This window comes from Entelurus aequoreus, linkage group LG25 (genome assembly GCF_033978785.1).
Source record: "Entelurus aequoreus isolate RoL-2023_Sb linkage group LG25, RoL_Eaeq_v1.1, whole genome shotgun sequence".
NCBI classification, from domain to species: domain Eukaryota; kingdom Metazoa; phylum Chordata; class Actinopteri; order Syngnathiformes; family Syngnathidae; genus Entelurus; species Entelurus aequoreus.
In genome coordinates, this window is record NC_084755.1 from 41,317,907 (window position 1) to 41,336,666 (window position 18,760).

The window sequence follows — 18,760 nt, forward strand, 5'->3', positions numbered from 1 at the left end:
CAGTTTTTCCTTGACGTTCAGGTCCTCTACCGGAGGCCTGGGAGTTTAAGGGTTCTTAGGATTAAAGATTAAAGATTAAAGTACCAATGATTGTCACACACACACTAGATGTGGTGAAATTTGTCCTCTGCATTTGACCCATCCCCTTGGGGAGCAGTGAGCAGCAGCGGCGCTGCGCCCGGGAATCATTTTGGTGATTTAACCCCCAACTCCAACCCTTGATGCTGAGTGCCAAGCAGGGAGGTAATGGGTCTCATTTTTATAGTCTTTGGTATGACTCGGCTGGGATTTGAACTCCAACCTACCGATCTCAGGGCGGACACTCTAACCACTAGGCCACTGAGATGGCTTAGCTGTTGCCAAGATTTCCCTCTTCTGGACGGAGATGTCAGATCTTGTTCCTGGTATCCGCTGGAGCCGTCCACCCAGCTTGAGGGTTCCCCGATCCCTACCCTTGCCTAACACCCCGATCTTTCTTCAGCCCTTGGTGATTCTCAAAACTTTCCTCTTCCTTTTTCCGGGATTGCTACATCTGTCACCACCGCTGTCGTAGGATGTTTGTCCACCATCACTACGTCAGGCTGGTTGGCCATCACCATTTTGTCAGTCTGGATCTTGGCCTGGTTTTTCTCAACTACCTTTGATGGCATCTGCCATCTTGATTCTGGGACTTCCGGTCCATATTTAGTACACTATACCTGCTACCCGAGGATGGCTTTACCTGCCAGCATATTACCCACAGCCGCACCTGGGGTAACTCCAGCATCTACAGATCTGTGTTTAGGGCCTGTTCTTGGGCCGCCATGATTAGTGCCTCTGCGCTGTCTTTCAGTCCAGCCTATGGTATGTTTCCTCCATGTTCTTCAATTGTTCCATGGTGCATCCAGAGGGTAGGTTCTCCACGGCAGCCCGTCTGGCTCCTGCTCCTTACTGGGCTTTGGGGTCCTCACTTTCATCTTCTTGATGTATTCCTGGAGGCCTGTTGTTTCCTCCTGTACAGTACCTGTGACCCCCACTAGTCCTTGACCCCCAGGATGCTGGACATAGGCTGGAACCCTTCACGAGTTGTAAGGAGCGTTCTTGTTTTGAAATCTATGGCTTGCATCTGTTCCCGGGGTAATATGATTACTGGCACCACATGAACGTGAATTGCCGTTCAGCTGGCTCTTCAGGATCCGCCTCACCCTCTGGAGGTATTTGCCTGTGGCTTACTTCAGAGCTGCCTCCTCATGGTTACAATTAGTTTGTGGGATTCCCAGATATTTGTAGTTGTCCTGTATGACTGTTATGTTACCCTCAGGTGGTTCAACCCTCTTTTCTTCCCTCATTTAGGTATCACACTTCAGAGTCTGAATCAGGGAGTCGACTTGTTCTTGGCATAAAGCTTGATGTCATTCATGTATAGGAGGTGGCTGGTTGTTACCCGGAGCCGCTCTGATCGGGGTATCTCGTTGGAATATGCCACATATGATGTTCACTTAGGTTTAGAGTTGGCCTCTAGACTTGCCTTGATTGAGTTCCTGGGGGAGATTCTTAGGGTCCTGTTGATGTTATACAGTTCTAGGTACTCCTGTGTTGTAGGCTTTCTCAATCCAGGCAGTGCACAGGTTGGTGCTTCTGGTCCTACAGTCTTGGGTGATTGCCCCGTCAATAGCAGCTGGTGTTTGGCACCACTGTCTTCTGTGGGCTGATTATGGATCGATACAGTGGTGGTCAAAAGTGTACATACACGTGTAAAGAACATCATGTCATGGCTGTCTTGACTTTACAATCATGTCTTAGTTTTTTGTGATGTAGTGATTGGAGCACATACTTGTTGCTCACAAAAAAAATTCATGAAGTTTGCTTCTTTTATGAATTTATTATGGCTCTACTGAAAATGTGAGGGTCAAAAGTATACATACAGCAACATACATGATCAATGTTGGTGGTGTAGAAAAGTGACAATCCAATCAAAGTATCTTCATGGCCTCTTAAGTTCATGTGAGTGATTGTGATTGTTGACTTCTCTGAGCACATTGAAGTAGGACTCATGTGATGCAGTCATTAGACACAATGGGAAAGTCAAAAGGAACTCAGCACATATCTGAACAAACTAATCATTGACTTGAACAAGTCAGGAAAGTCACTTGGAGACATTTCAAAGCATCTTAAGGTCCCAAGAGCAACTGTGCAGTCAAGTATAAAGTGCATGGCACAGTTTTGTCACTGCCACCATCAGGAAGAAAACGCAAGCTATCACCTGCTGCTGAGAGAAACTTGGTCAGGATGATCAAGAGTCGAGCGAGAAGCAGCAAAAAGCAGGTGTGCAATGAATTGGAAGCTGCTGGAACACAGGTGTCAGTGTCCACAGTCAAGCATGGCCATGGACTGAGAGGCTACCATGCAAGAAGGAAGACCTTGCTCCAGAAGCCACACCTTAAGGCTCCTCTGAAGTTTACTGCTGATCACATGGACAAAGATAAGACCTTCTGGAGGAAAGTTCTGTGGTCAGATGAAACAAAAATTAAGCTGTTTGGCCACAAAACCCAGCAATATGTTTGGAGGAGAAAAGGTGAGGCCTTTAATCCCAGGAACACCAATCCTACCATCAAACATGGTGGTGGTAGTATTATGCTCTGGGCCTGTTTTGCTGCCAATGGAACTGCTGCTTTACAGAGAGTAAATGGGACAATGAAAAAGGAGAATTAGCTCCAAATTGTTCAGGACAAGCTAAAATCCTCAGCCCGGAGGTTGGGTCTTGGGCGCAGTTGGGTGTTCCAACAGGACAATGACCCCAAACACACCTCAAAAGTGGTAAAGGAATGGCTAAATCAGGCTAGAATGAAGGTTTTAGAATGGCCTTCCCAACATTTGACAACCAAACAATTATACACCTATTTAGTAATACCACCTTAACATGTGACAACAAAACACCTATTTAATAATACCACCTTAACATGTGACAACAAAACACCTATTTAATAATACCACCTTAACATGTGACAACAAAACACCTATTTAATAATACCACCTTAACATGTGACAACAAAACACCTATTTAATAATACCACCTTAACATGTGACAACAAAACAATTATACACCTATTTAATAATACCACCTTAACATGTGACAACCAAACAATTATACACCTATTTAATAATACCACCTTAACATTTGACAACCAAACAATTATACACCTATTTAATAATACCACCTTAACATTTGACAACAAAACAATTATACACCTATTTAATAATACCACCTTAACATTTGACAACCAAACAATTATACACCTATTTAATAATACCACCTTAACATTTGACAACAAAACAATTATACACCTATTTAATAATACCACCTTAACATTTGACAACCAAACAATTATACACCTATTTAATAATACCACCTTAACATTTGACAACCAAACAATTCTACACCTATTTAATAATACCACCTTAACATTTGACAACCAAACAATTATACACCTATTTAATAATACCACCTTAACATGTGACAACCAAACAATTATACACCTATTTAATAATACCACCTTAACATGTGACAACCAAACAATTATACACCTATTTAATAATACCACCTTAACATGTGACAACCAAACAATTATACACCTATTTAATAATACCACCTTAACATGTGACAACCAAACAATTATACACCTATTTAATAATACCACCTTAACATTTGACAACCAAACAATTATACACCTATTTAATAATACCACCTTAACATGTGACAACCAAACAATTATACACCTATTTAATAATACCACCTTAACATGTGACAACCAAACAATTATACACCTATTTAATAATACCACTTTAACATGTGACAACCAAACAATTATTTAATAATACCACCTTAACATGTGACAACCAAACAATTATACACCTATTTAATAATACCACCTTAACATGTGACAACCAAACAATTATACACCTATTTAATAATACCACCTTAACATGTGACAACCAAACAATTATACACCTATTTAATAATACCACCTTAACATGTGACAACAAAACACCTATTTAATAATACCACCTTAACATGTGACAACAAAACACCTATTTAATAATACCACCTTAACATGTGACAACAAAACACCTATTTAATAATACCACCTTAACATGTGACAACAAAACACCTATTTAATAATACCACCTTAACATGTGACAACAAAACAATTATACACCTATTTAATAATACCACCTTAACATGTGACAACCAAACAATTATACACCTATTTAATAATACCACCTTAACATTTGACAACCAAACAATTATACACCTATTTAATAATACCACCTTAACATGTGACAACAAAACACCTATTTAATAATACCACCTTAACATGTGACAACAAACAATGACACAAAGTGACTCAGTAAAGAATTTGGGTATTATCTTCCACCCAACTCTCTCATGTGAGTCACACATTAAGAGTGTTACTAAAACAGCCTTTTTTCATCTCCGTAATTACGCTAAAAGTTGTTCCATTTCGTCCACCAGCAACGCTGAGATCATTATACATATATAAACATATATAAATATATCATACTGCTGTGTACAAATATAGATATATAAATATATGAATATACAAATACATAAATACAAATATAAATATATAAATACAAATATACAAATATAAATATATAAATACAAAAATACAAATATATACATATAAATATACAAATATAAATATACAAAATAAATATACAAATATATAAATATACAAATATATAACTACCAATATAAATATATACATACACATAAATATATCATACTGCTGTGTACAAATATAAATACATCACAAACCTCAAAACTGTGTCACATCTTTTGAAGATTGTGTCATAAAGTGTAAGTTACCGCATGTTTTCCCACATTTGGGTCGCTATGGTTACGGTGCTTTTTAAAATAAAGCATGGGCACCGAACTCCAAAAAAGACACTAAACCAGACATTAAAGAGAATCAATCATTTCCCGCGCTTTCAGCGCTTCATAAACACCAGGCGGTGACTACTTGACGTAGTGTGAGAGTTTCTATGGTGACGTCAACAAACACACCCCATAATACTCCTGCTTGCTCAGACACGACCTCTCCCTCTCTCTAGGCCCTCGGGCCAATTTCATCACTTTCCGTCCTTCTTCCTGGGATTACACCGTAACCACGGCAACCATAGCAGACCCCAAAAACACACTTGTGGAATTCAGTAAAAGCACACAAGAGTTATCAGGACTGAAATTAGTGCGGGGAATAGGACTTGCAACCAGCGAGGAGTGTACCGCTCCGAGTGTGTGTGTGTCATCACTTGCAGGTGTGTGTGTGTGTGTCATCACTTTCAGGTGTGTGTGCGAGAGAGAGAGAGAGAGAGAGAGAGAGCCCCACCTATGGACAGGAAAGTTTGAGTCGGGATGCAAGTTTGTCCCTGAAAGCCAAGGTGAAAACAATGCTGGCAGATTACAGGTAAGTCTCGCACTTTCTGTATATTATTAAGTAGACAGCAGCTTTTAATATCAAGTAGACAGCAGCTTTTAATATGAAGTAGACAGCAGCTTTTAATATGAAGTAGACAGCAGGTATTAATAAGAAGTAGACAGCATGCAGGTATTAATAAGAAGTACAAACTATGCAGGTATTAATATGAAGTAGACAGCATGCAGGTATTAATATGAAGTAGACACCAGCTTTTAATAAGAAGTAGACAGCATGCAGGTATTAATATGAAGTACACACTATGCAGGTATTAATATGAAGTAGACAGCATGCAGGTATTAATATGAAGTAGACAGCATGCAGGTATTAATAAGAAGTAGACAGCAGGTCTTGACAAGAATGTGTGTGATTGTGGACGTGCAGGAAGTGTGTATAATATTTAGGAGGGTAACATTTCGAGAAATATACACGGTTATTACTCCTTTTGCATTCATGTTGGCAAAAAGTCAACATTGTCGCAATGTTCCCCAATATGGTGTAGGGTTGTACGGTATACCAGTACTAGTATAGTACCGGTAAATCATATTCAGTACTATACCGCCTCGAAAAAGTACCGGTCCCCGCCCCTCCTTTTTTTATTAACAGGCATGACGGCGCGTCGTCGTCACGTGGTGACATTGCGGGTTTTACGAGCAGAGGAGCATGTTGGGCAGCGCACACACACAGAGTACTTACAAGCAGACACAGTGTGTAGACAGAAAAGGGAGAATGGACGCATTTTGGTGTAAAAAGTCAAGATAAAGGTGAAGTTATAACACTGAAACGCGGGTTAGCGGCTAACATCCATCCACAGTGTTTTAGCTACTTCTAAATCACTAATCCTCGCCTCCATGGCGACGGATAAAGTAAGTTTCTTACAGGTATCATTATCACTGGAGGACGAGGAATAGCTAAACATGCTTCACTAGGAGGATACAATAGCTCACCGCCGTCACAATGTAAACAAATGCCATGGGTGGATCTACACCTGACATCCACTGTAATGATACCAAGTATAGGAGCGTATCTAGTCAATACTACTATGATTACATCAATATTTTTTATCGTCACAAAATCTTTTTTCCTTTTTTAAAATGTATATTATGTTTATAAAGTCAGTAAATATGTCCCTGGACACATGAGGACTTTGAATATGACCAATGTATGATCCTGTAACTACTTGGTATCGGATCTTTGATTGAGACTTTTATTAGTAGGTTGCACAGTGAAGTACATATTCCGTACGATTGACCACTAAATGGTAACACCCCAATAAGTTTTTCAACTTGTTTAAGTCGGGGTCCACGTTAATCAATTCATGATACAGATATATACTATCATATATACTATCATCATAATACAGTCATCACACAAGATAATCACATTGAATTATTTACATTATTTACAATCAGGGGTGTGGAGGGAGGGGGGGGGGGGTGGGGAAGGGTGATATGGACATCAAGTAGTGGACAGAGAGAGAGAGAGAGAGAGAGAGAGAGAGAGAGAGAGAGAGAGAGAGAGAGAGAGAGAGAGAGAGAGAGAGATCAGAAGGCATAAGAAAAAGAAAAAGTATCTGCATTTGATTGTTTACATTTGATTATTAGCAATCCGGGGAGGGTGTTAGTTTAGGGTTGTAGCTGCCTGGAGGTGTTGTTTTAGTGTGGTTTTGAAGGAGGATAGAGATGCCCTTTCTTTTATAGCTGTTGGGAGTTCATTCCACAATGATGTGGCATAGAAAGAGAATGAGTTAAGACCTTTGTTAGATGGGAATCTGGGTTTAACGTGGTTAGTGGAGCTCCCCCTGGTGTTGTGGTTATGGCGGTCATTTACGTTAAGGAAGTAGTTTGACATGTACTTCGGTATCAGGGAGGTGTAGCGGATTTTATAGACTAGGCTCAGTGCAAGTTGTTTAACTCTGTCCTCCACCTTGAGCCAGCCCACTTTAGAGAAGTGGGTAGGAGTGAGGTGGGATCTGGGGTGGAGGTCTAGAAGTAAGGATCCACACCTAAATGTGTGGTATCATCCAAAACTAATGTCAAGTATCAAATAAGAGAAGAATAAGTGATTATTACATTTGAACAGAAGTGTAGATAGAACATGTTCAAACAGAAAATAAGCAGATATTAACAGTAAATGAACAAGTAGATTAATAATCAATTTTTACAGTTTGTCCCTCATAATGTGTACAAAATAATAGGTGTATAAATGACACAATATGTTACTGCAGACTAATTAGGAGTCTTTGTTTGTTTACTTACTACTAAAAGACAAGTTGTCTATTTTATTTAAGGACTAAAGTACAATAATAAACATATGTTTCATGTACACTAACATTTTTTGTTCAAATAAAGGCAATAATGACATTTTGTGGTCCCCTTTATTTAGAAAAGTATCGAAATACATTTTGGTATCGGTACCAAAATGTTGTTATGAGGACAAGCCTAATATGTTGTTATTGCGCCCTGAGCCATGTTCACAAGTGACTCCAAGCCCAATAATCGGTGTTTGTGCTCGTATCGCTCCTCTCCAAAGTGTCGGATGCAAATGTGCAGGAACGCGACACTCGGGGACAAAGGCGGTGTTATTGTCAGTCGAGAGGAAGCGATGATCTCCCATCGGGGCGGAACATCTGTCCATTCGAACGTGTCGTGCTAATAAGTCACCCTTGTCTGTTTTTTACCTTCCGTCTTGGCGTGGAAGGGAAAGTGTTCCGACCTGGCTCACGCCTCGCCGCCTTGTTCTGACATGTTTGTGTCCTCCGCTTTCTGCCGACTGTTCCTGCAACAGAGTCCTGCGTCAGTGCTTCTCCACACTACCACTCACAAACACTCCAAGGACCTGCATAACGAGCAACGGCCAAGCGCAGTAGCATAGTCGGCCCAAGTACTCATTAAAAACAAGGCACAAGTCTTATTTTTGGCTGCTGCCACATTACCCACAATGCACATCAACAATGATACTCATACATACAGTACTTCTTTGGCATACCACTAGATGGAGCCCATGTTGTATTGTCCACCTCTAGTGAACAATGGAAAGCCCAAAAGCAGTGAAGTTGTCAGGTTGTGTAAATGGTAAATAAAAAGAGAATACAACAAATCCTTTTCAACTTATATTCAATTGAATAGACTGCAAAGACAAGATATTTCATGTTCACACTGAGAAACTTTGGTATTTTTTGCAAATATTAGCTCATTTGGAATTTGATGCCTGCAACGTGTTTCAAAAAAGCTGGCACAAGTGGCAAAAAAGAGTGAGAAAGTTGAGGAATGCTCATCAAAGACTTATTTGGAACATCCCACAGGTGAACAGGCTAATTGGGAACAGGTGGGTGCCATGATTGGGTATAAAAGCAGCTTCCATGAAATGCTCAGTCATTCACAAACAAGGACGGGGCGAGGGTCACCACTTTGTCAACAAATGCCTGAGCAAATTGTTTAACAACAACATTTCTCAACAAGGAATTTAGGGATTTCACCATCTACACTCCGTAATATCATCAAAAGGTTCAGACAATCTGGAGAAATCACTGCAGGTAAGCCATGATATTACACACCTTGGATCCCTCAGGCGGTACTGCATCAAAAAGCCACATCAGTGTGTAAAGGATATCACCACATGGGCTCAGGAACACTTCAGAAAACCACTGTCAGTAACTACAGTTGGTCGCTACATCTGTAAGTGCAAGTTAAAACTCTACTATGCAAAGCCAAAGCCATTTATCAACAACACCCAGAAACCCTTCGCCGGGCCCGAGCTCATCTAAGATGGACTGATGCAAAGTGGAAAAGTGTTCTGTGGTCTGACGAGTCCACATTTCAAATTGTTTTTGGAAACTGTGGACGTCGTGTCCTCCGGACCAAAGAGGAAAAGAACCATCCGGACTGTTCTAGGGTGAAAGTGTAAAAGGCAGCATGTGTGATGGTATGGGGGTGTATTAGTGGTCAAGACATGTTCTAGGGTGAAAGTGTAAAAGTCAGCATGTGTGATGGTATGGGGGTGTATTAGTGGTCAAGACATGGGTAACTTACACATCTGTGAAGGCACCATTAATGCTGAAAGGTACATACAGCTTTTGGAGCAACATATGTTGTTATCATGGACGCCCCTGCTTATTTCAGCAAGACAATGCCAAGCCAGGTGTTACAACAGTGTGGCTTCATAGTAAAAGAGTGTGGGTACTAGACTGGCCTGCCTGTAGTCCAGACATTGAAAATGTGTGGCAGCTAAAATATGACAAGGGAGACTGTTGAACAACTTAAGCTGTACATCAAGCAAGAATGGGAAAGAATTCCACTTCAAAAATGTGTCTCCTCACTTCCCAAACCTTTACTGAGTGTTGTTCAAAGGAAAGGCCATGTAACACACTGGTAAAAATGCCTTTTTTGCAATGTGTTGCTGCCATTAAATTCTAAGTTCATGATTATTTGCAAAGAACAAAGTTTGTCAGTGTGAACATGAAATATCTTGTCTTTGCAGTCTATTCAATTGAATATAAGTTGAAAAGGATTTGTTGTATTCTCTTTTTATTTACCTTTTACACAACCTGACAACTTCACTGCTTTTGTAGTTTGTACTTCTCGGGTTCTCTAAAGTGTGACGTCACACAGGTGTTCTGTGCTATGAATGACAGGTGAGCAGACAGAGTTGATCAAATATTGATATTGATCAGATATTGATCAAATATCAGTATCGATACTAGCGAGATGACACTTTTCAGTTCTTCAGTGCCTGCCACTTCCCAACACCTTAAACGTATAGAAATCGGTACTTGACACATGCAATCATGCTAACATTAGCGTGCTTACCTTTTTAGCCAATTGAGCAGCTAAACAACTTAGACCAGGATTATTCAAGTACATCATGAAGAGTATCAAGAGCCCAAAGGCTCAGGAGTCGGACATCAAAATGTGAATGCGTCCGCAGGTTCTATTACTTTAAGACTCTTTACTTCATTGCAAAGTAAACAGTCTTTCACGCTAACTCTCTGTAATATACAAATTGTTGAGGATTGATGTTCCTTCTTTGGAATTATTCTCTGTCCCTAAATTCATTAAAATTAATTCATTAATTCATTAAAGTACCAATGATAGTCACACACACACACTAGGTGTGGTGAAATTTTCCTCTGCATTTGACCCATCCCCTTGTTCACCCATTGGGAGGTGAGGCGAGCAGTGGGCAGGAGCGGTGGCCACGCCCGGGAATCATTAGTTAAATTAGTTTAATTAGACCACGGGGAAGACCCAGGACACGTTGGGAAGACTATCTCTCCTGGCTGGCCTGGGAACGCCTCGGGATCCCCCGGGAAGAGCTGGACGAAGTGGCTGGGGAGAGGGAAGTCTGGGCTTCCCTACTTAGGCTGCTGCCCCCGTGACCCGACCTCGGATAAGCGGAAGAAAATGGATAAGACTGGAGGTATAAACAAAACAAAAGTATAACGTCCATTGGGTATTTTACATCAATAAAATAGAAGGTTTAGTGTTAATATATCCACACATTAAACTACAAATGTTTAGACAAATAGAAAGTACACAACACTGTCTGACTGTTAGCGTTGTCGCCCTCTACTGGTCACATTTAGCACTGCGCGTATTAAAAGAGGTTTAATCGTCGCTCTCGGACAAAACCAACACGACCACGAACACAAAATACATCACCGAGTCGGCAATTTCAAACCAACGCAAACTGAATATTTCCATGTACAAATGATATCTTCTTACAAATGTTTGCTGATGAAACTTACACGTGTTGCTGGTCTGGAGCAATGCGTCCGTCACTTAAAAAGGTCCGCCAGGAAACAATGACTCGCTCGCGGTGGAACATTTGTTGTCCGCCTTCCGCCCGAATGCAGCTGAGATAGGCTGCAACACAACCCTGCGACCCCGAAAGGGACAAGCAGTAGAAAATGGATGGATGGATTGCTGTTGTTTAAAAGTCCTATTTTCGCCTTTTATTTCCATTTGTTTTTCAGGGTTGAAAGGAGTAATCTTCTTCTACTCACCCCAGTGCTGCGTCACTTTGACACATGTGTTTCGCTGTTGCCCCCTGCTGTGTGGCGGGAGTACTGCACCCTGCTTTTTAGTGCTTTCATCCATTGATTGATCGATTGATTGAAACTTTTAATAGTAGATTGCACAGTACAGTACATATTCTGTACAATTGACCACTAAATGGTAACACCCCAATAAGTTTTTCAACTTGTCCACGTTAATCAATTCATGGTTGGGTGGTTTGGCGGACCGGAAGTGGCCCGCGGGCCGCTAGTTGACAAACTAAGAGTCCTGCAACGTTGGTGCTGTTAGCATGCTAACATTAACATGCTAACCTTTTCAGCAAGTTTTGCAGCTGAGCGCCTCAGAGTCATGATTTTTCATACTTGACACATGCTAACTCTTAGCATGCTAACGTTCCAGTAGGATCCTAACATATTAACTTTGCTAGCCGATTTTACTTGACACATGCTAACTGTTGGCATGCAATCATGCTAACATTCATGTGCTAACCTTTTTAGCCAATTTTGCAGCTGAGCGCCTCGGAGTCATGATTTTTCACACTTGACACATGCTAACTGTTAGCATGCTAACGTTCCAGTAGGATTCTAGCATATTAACTTTACTAGCCGATTTTACTTGACACATGCTAACTGTTAGCATGCTAACGTTGCAATAGGATTCTAGCATATTAACTTTACTAGCCGATTTTACTTGACACATGCTAACTGTTGGCATGCAATCATGCTAACATTCATGTGCTAACCTTTTTAGCCAATTTTGCAGCTGAGCGCCTCGGAGTCATGATTTTTCACACTTGACACATGCTAACTGTTAGCATGCTAGCGTTCCAGTAGGATTCTAGCATATTAACTTTACAAGCCGATTTTACTTGACACATGCTAACTGTTGGCATGCAATCATGCTAACATTCATGTGCTAACCATTTTAGCAGCTTAACACCTCAGAGTCATATGACTTGGTACTTGACACATGCTAACTGTTAGCATGCAATCATGCTAACATTAATGTGGTAACCTTTTTAGCCAATTTTGCAGCTGAACGCCTCAGTCAGGATTTTTCGTACTTGACACACGCTAACTGTTAGCATGCTAACGTTCCAGTAGGATTCTAGCATATTAACTTTGCTAGCCGATTTTACTTGACACATGCTAACTGTTAGCATGCAATCATGCTTACCTTTTTTGCAGCTTAACACCTCAGAGTCATGTAACTTGGTACTTGACACAAGCTAACTGTTAGCATGCTAACGTTCCAGTAGGATTCTAGCATATTAACTTTGCTAGCCGATTTTATAGCCCAACAGTCATATAACTTGGCGTTTGACACATGCTAACTGTTAGCATGCTAACTTTTTAAAGCAATTCTGCAGCTGTCCAAGTGGAGGCACGTAAATAAGACCGCCAACAAAACGGCGCATCCTGAAGCGACTGTCGGAAAGCGACTTGAAGATGATGAGTAAAACATCATCTATGCAACATTTTGAGCAAAGAACCACCATTACATGTTCTGTAGACCACAAGGAAGTCTTTGACTCCTTCAATGCGCCTTTTAATCCGGTGCGCCCTATGGTCCGGAATATACAGTACATGTTTTTTTTCTGCGTTGACTTCCTGTTTTTCCACGTCCCAATACTTTTGCCTATGTGTTTGTTTCAGGGTGCGAACGCACACAAACAGGAAGCACAAGATGGCGTTCCCCCTTCCCCTCCTCCTTCTCCTGGTCTTCTTCGGCCACGCCCCCTCGCCAGGTTCTTGTCAGCCATCCTTGGCCAACGTCAGCACCACGACGTCGCCCGCCTCCAACGTGTCCACCCAGAAGGTTCCGGGCTGCGGCGCAGACTTGGATCCAGCCTACAGGTTCCTGTGCGACCGCGAGGCGGCGTGGGGCATCGTCCTGGAGACCCTGGCCGCCTCCGGCTTCCTGTTCAGCGCCCTCCTCCTGCTGAGCCTGCTCCTCTGGTCCTTGTGGGTCTGCGTCTCCTTGCGGAACCAGCGCAGCAACATCGGCGGGACGGTGGCCTGCATGTCCATGTTCCTGTTGGCCACGGCCGGCATCTTCGCCATCACCTTCGCCTTCATCATCCGCCTCGGCCCCGAGACCTGTCCCACCAGGGTCTTCCTCTTCGGGGTCTTCTTCTCGCTGGCCTTCTCCTGCCTGCTGGCCCGCTGCCTGGCTCTGCTGGGCTTCGCCGCCGCCCGCGGCTGGGGGGAGGCCGGCATGGCGCTGGGGCTCTTCATGGTGCAGGTGATCATCTCCACCGAGTGGCTGATCCTGGTCTTGGTGAGGGACGAGCGGCCCTGCGAGTACAGCCAGGAGGAGTTTGTCATGCTGCAGATCTACGTCATGTGCCTCCTGGCCATCAGCTTGATCCTGGCCATGCACTTCCTGTGTCGCTCCTGCGCCACCTACAGCTACAGCTACGCCGGCGCCACCCACCAGCAGAGCCGGCAGCAGGCCGTGCTCCTCTTCCTCACGCTGGCGCTCTCCGCCGGCGTCTGGGTGGCGTGGGTCACCATGCTGGTCAGGGGGAACCCCAAGCTGGACCGCCGCCCGCAGTGGGACGACCCGCTGCTCGCCATGGCGCTGGTGGCCAACGGCTGGGTGCTGTTGACGGGGCACGGCTTGTCGCAGGCCGCCTTCCTCTGCAGGGGCGAGGCCAAGGCCAAGGAGTACCCGCTGAGCTTCGAGGGGTGGACCAGTCCGAGTGCCGACATCCCGGGACTCAACAGCCCCAAGGGGGGAAATGAGAACGGAAGCTTTGAGAATGAGCCGGAAAACCGAAGAGGTGAGGAACCTCTAACTTCTGACCGCAGTCGGTTAGCATGCTAACATTGATTAGCATGTTAACACCAGCATGCTAGATTTTTTGATAATTTTACAGGTAACTCAGTCATATTTTGGTACTTGAGACATTAGCGGTTAGCATGCTAACATTAGCATGCTAAGTTTTTTCCCAGCTATTTTGCAGGTATACACCTTGCTCATATTTTGGCACTGGACATGTGTTTACTGTTAGCATGTTAGTTGTTTTTTATTTATTTATGTTTTAGCTATTTTACAGGTATACATCTCAGTCATATATTTTGGTATTTGACACATGCTGTTAGCATGCTAACATCGATGCGTAGCATGTTAACATAAGCTTGCTAGATTTTTAGCTAATTTTACAGGTAACTCAGTCTTATTTTGGTACTGGACACGAGTTTACTGTTAGCATGTTATTTAAAAAATATATATATATATATTTTTAGCTATTTTACACGCATACACCTCAGTCATCTATTTTGGTACTGGACACATGCTGTTAGCATGCTAACATCAATGTGTAGCATGTTAACATAAGTTTGCTAGATTTTTGGGTAATTTTACAGATAACTGTCATATTTTGGTACTGGACACGAGTTTACTGTTAGCATGTTATTTTTATTTTTTTTAGCTATTTTACAGGTATATACCTCAGTCATATATTTTGGTACTGGACACATGCTGTTAGCATGCTAACATTAACGCGTAGCATGTTAACAACAGCATGCTAGATTTTTTTGATAATTTTACAGGTAACTCAGTCATATTTTGGTACTTGAGACGTTAACTGTTAGCATGCTAAGTTTTTTTCCAGCTATTTTGCAGGTATACACCTTGCTCATATTTTGGCACTGGACATGTGTTTACTGTTAGCATGTTAGTTGTTTTTTGTATTTATGTTTAAGCTATTTTACAGGTATACACCTCAGTCATATATTTTGGTACTGGACACATGCTGTTAGCATGCTAACATTAATGTGTAGCATGTTAACATCAGCATGCTAGATTTTTAGCTAATTTTACAGTTAACGGTCATATTTTGGTACTTGACACCTGCTAACTTTTAGCGTGCTTTCAAGCTCTTTTCCGGGCGAAGACCAACTAGTCATGTTTTTGTTATCCGAGGCTATCTGGCTAGCGTGCTAAATGCTAAAACTGATTTTTCTGGTCCGTGTTACGCACGTCTTGGATCTTAGTACCTAATAAAGAGTCCTTATTGAGTTAGCGCTCGCACCTTTTTCCCTTCAGGCAGACGAGTGGACGCCTCGCTGCGATCGCCGTATGAAGCTGGCTTCTCCATGACGGTGAGTGACGCCTTTAGCTTCAGCCTCATTAGGCAGCGCCATCATTCACCTCACATTTGACGAAGTGCCACCTCACGTTTCAAATTCACCTCACATTTGACAAAGTGCCACCTCATGTTTCAAATTCACCTCACATTTGACAAAGTGCCACCTCACGTTTCAAATTCACCTCACATTTGACAAAGTGCCACCTCACGTTTCAAATTCACCTCACATTTGACGAAGTGCCACCTCACGTTTCAAATTCACCTCACATTTGACGAAGTGCCACCTCACGTTTCAAATTCACCTCACATTTGACAAAGTGCCACCTCACGTTTCAAATTCACCTCACATTTGACAAAGTGCCACCTCACGTTTCAAATTCACCTCACATTTGACAAAGTGAAGTGAAGTGAAGTGAATTACATTTATATAGCGCTTTTTCTCAAGTGACTCAAAGCGCTTTACATAGTGAAAGCCAATATCTAAGTTACATTCAAACCAGTGTGGGTGGCACTGGGAGCAGGTGGGTAAAGTGTCTTGCCCAAGGACACAACGGCAGTGACTAGGATGGCGGAAGCGGGGATCGAACCTGCAACCCTCAAGTTGCTGGCACGGCCGCTCTACCAACCGAGCTATACCGCCCCTCATGTTTCAAATTCACCTCATATTTGACAAAGTGCCACCTCACGTTTCAAATTCACTTCATATTTGACAAAGTGCCACCTCATGTTTGACAAAGTGCCACCTCACATTTCAAATTCACCTCACATTTGACAAAGTGCCACCTCATGTTTCAAATTCACCTCACATTTGACAAAGTGCCACCTCACATTTCAAATTCACCTCACATTTGACAAAGTGCCACCTCACGTTTCAAATTCACCTCACATTTGACAAAGTGCCACCTCATGTTTCAAATTCACCTCACATTTGACAAAGTGCCACCTCACGTTTCAAATTCACCTCACATTTGACAAAGTGCCACCTCACGTTTCAAATTCACCTCATATTTGACAAAGTGCCACCTCACGTTTCAAATTCACCTCACATTTGACAAAGTGCCACCTCACGTTTCAAATTCACCTCACATTTGACCAAGTGCCACCTCATGTTTCAAATTCACCTCACATTTGACAAAGTGCCACCTCACGTTTCAAATTCACCTCACATTTGACAAAGTGCCACCTTTCACCTCACATTTGACCAAGTGCCACCTCGCGTGTTGCAGGAAGTTGCGGGCAGTAAAGATTACAGCATTCCTCGGCCTCAGAGCACCAACCTCACAGAACCTTACGACGACTATTACGGGCCCTTGTGAGACGCACACACACAACAAGGAGCACGTCCAGAATGCATTTCATGTAAATATGTGTCACTTTTTCCATCAGGAATGTCTTTTTTTATTCAATATAAAGAAAAAGCAAAAACTCTCCTAAAGCGCAAAGAAATGTCAACTTGAATGTCATTTTGCAGTGAACTTTTCTTTCGGCCAGTCAACAAATACGTTGATAAATAAAAGTGTATGTTATATTGGTCCTGTTCCTGGGCGGGTCTCGCGTGAGAGGAAAAGAATCATTTTGCAATGTTGTCTGCTGAAAATGATGGAAAGCGCCACGCCACTAAGTTTGAATTGCCACAAAACGCATTTTAAGCTATTCGACCCTCTGGCGTCACGTTTGGTGTGTCAGGTAAACCGCAGTGAATCCCCTTCCAACTGTATGAACATGCAGTATATATATATTGATTTTTAAAAGCCACTCGGGTAAAAGCTAAATAAAAAGGTATTGTAACAACAATGTCTCCCACACGACTGCAATCTGTGGTGGTGGGTTGTTGATTTGCCTAATTGGCCATGACGTATGTGCATGTATTTTTTTATGAAAAAGGTGAGCAATAAAACATGTTGCAAAAAAAAAAAAAAAAAGTTTAAAATTAACAAAATGTTTAAATGTTGCAAATAAGATGGAGCTGCCCGTGTATGGAGCTATATTATTATTATTATTTTATTAATATTATTATTTTATTATTATTATTATTTTATCATTATTATTATTATTTTTGTTATTATTATTTGATTATTATCATTATTATTTTTTGTTTTTATATTATTATTATTGATTATTATTGTTATTGTTTTGATTATTATTATTGTTATTATTACTAGGGCCAAACGTGGTAAGATGAATAACCTTAGTTCCTACGTTCCCTAAAGGCAACAGAGAACGGTCAACAACACCCGGCTCTGGCCCAAAACTCTGAAACTGAAAATAAAAAAAATGAAACTGAAAAAAATAAAAAAATCCCAAACATGAAAATATATTTTTTTAAATAGCAAATTGTACTTACATTTAAGTTGAATTTTTTGGGTGTATTTATTTATATTTTGAATGCACTGATGTTCTTTTCAGAGTAAAACTTACATAGCTCCATACTGTGGTTGCTTTTAATTTGAAAAAAAAAAAAAACAACAACAACAAAACGGAGAGATGTTGGAATACTGGCTCAAATCAATAAATTGGCAACATTCCTGCTGTGTCTTCTTATTTTCTGGTAGACCAGGAGCGTATGAGGTGAGATGCCGTCTACTGTACATAGTTAAAATGACAGTCCCATCATAGTGTGTTTAATCTATGACAAATAAATGCTGCCACCTTTCTACTGAGAGGCAAAGCAGCATTTAAAATGGGCATTTTTATACCAACAAACACATTTTTTTCAAGTCTAATTTGCATAATTGGCCATGACGTATGTGCATGACATTTTTATGAAAACGTTTGCAAAAAACAAAACATGTAAAGCAAGAAGAAAAAACAAATAAACTTTATGCTGTTGCTTTTGGAGCTCGATGTTGGCTTACATTGAATGGCCTCAGTTCCTACGTTCCCTGAAGGCAACACGACAGGGGACTGTCATGATTCACACTCTGAAGTCTGAAACTACAAATAAAACATTTGAAACTATCAAAACATGATTTCAGGGTGAAAAAACTCCATTTCAATTATGAAAATGTTTGAAAATGTGTGAATTTTACTTACATTTAAGCTCATTTCTTTGGTGTACGTATTTCTATTTATTTTTCAAAATAAAACTCACATAGCTTTAAAAGATGTTGTTGTCATAACAATAAATATGTGCTAAAAATGTTGGGAGTCCACAAAAGTTTGGTGGTTAA

The 18,760-nt window shown here is 41.4% G+C and overlaps 2 protein-coding genes across 5 annotated transcripts in view; one reads left to right on the forward strand and one right to left on the reverse strand.

The window, feature by feature from the left end:
* Nucleotides 1–11,476, reverse strand: part of LOC133642818 (matrix Gla protein-like) — a 102,442-nt gene extending 90,966 nt beyond the window's left edge. Inside the window, exons 1-2 of one of the 4 annotated variants that reach the window (XR_009824607.1) lie at nucleotides 11,224–11,476; nucleotides 8,158–8,255 (exon numbers count right to left, since the gene is read on the reverse strand). The gene's annotated coding sequence lies outside the window, so the exon portion shown is untranslated. The remainder of the gene's footprint in view (nucleotides 1–8,157; nucleotides 8,256–11,223) is intronic. The other 3 variants (XR_009824608.1, XR_009824609.1, XM_062037217.1) reach the window with 3 other exon arrangements.
* LOC133642817 (retinoic acid-induced protein 3) lies at nucleotides 5,364–17,550 on the forward strand. The gene is made up of 4 exons (XM_062037213.1): nucleotides 5,364–5,468; nucleotides 13,150–14,279; nucleotides 15,548–15,603; nucleotides 16,817–17,550. Exons 1-4 carry the CDS (start codon nucleotides 5,452–5,454, stop codon nucleotides 16,904–16,906), a joined length of 1,293 nt encoding a protein of 430 aa, XP_061893197.1. The 5' UTR covers nucleotides 5,364–5,451; the 3' UTR covers nucleotides 16,907–17,550.
* The last annotated feature ends 1,210 nt before the right edge of the window (nucleotides 17,551–18,760 follow it).

Bases quoted from the DNA above. Each gene is read 5' to 3' on its own strand.
- LOC133642817 (XM_062037213.1), top strand. The intron at 14,280-15,547 runs GTGAGGAACCTC...TTTTCCCTTCAG, and splicing joins TGAGCCGGAAAACCGAAGAG to GCAGACGAGTGGACGCCTCG. The intron at 15,604-16,816 runs GTGAGTGACGCC...CGCGTGTTGCAG, and splicing joins AAGCTGGCTTCTCCATGACG to GAAGTTGCGGGCAGTAAAGA.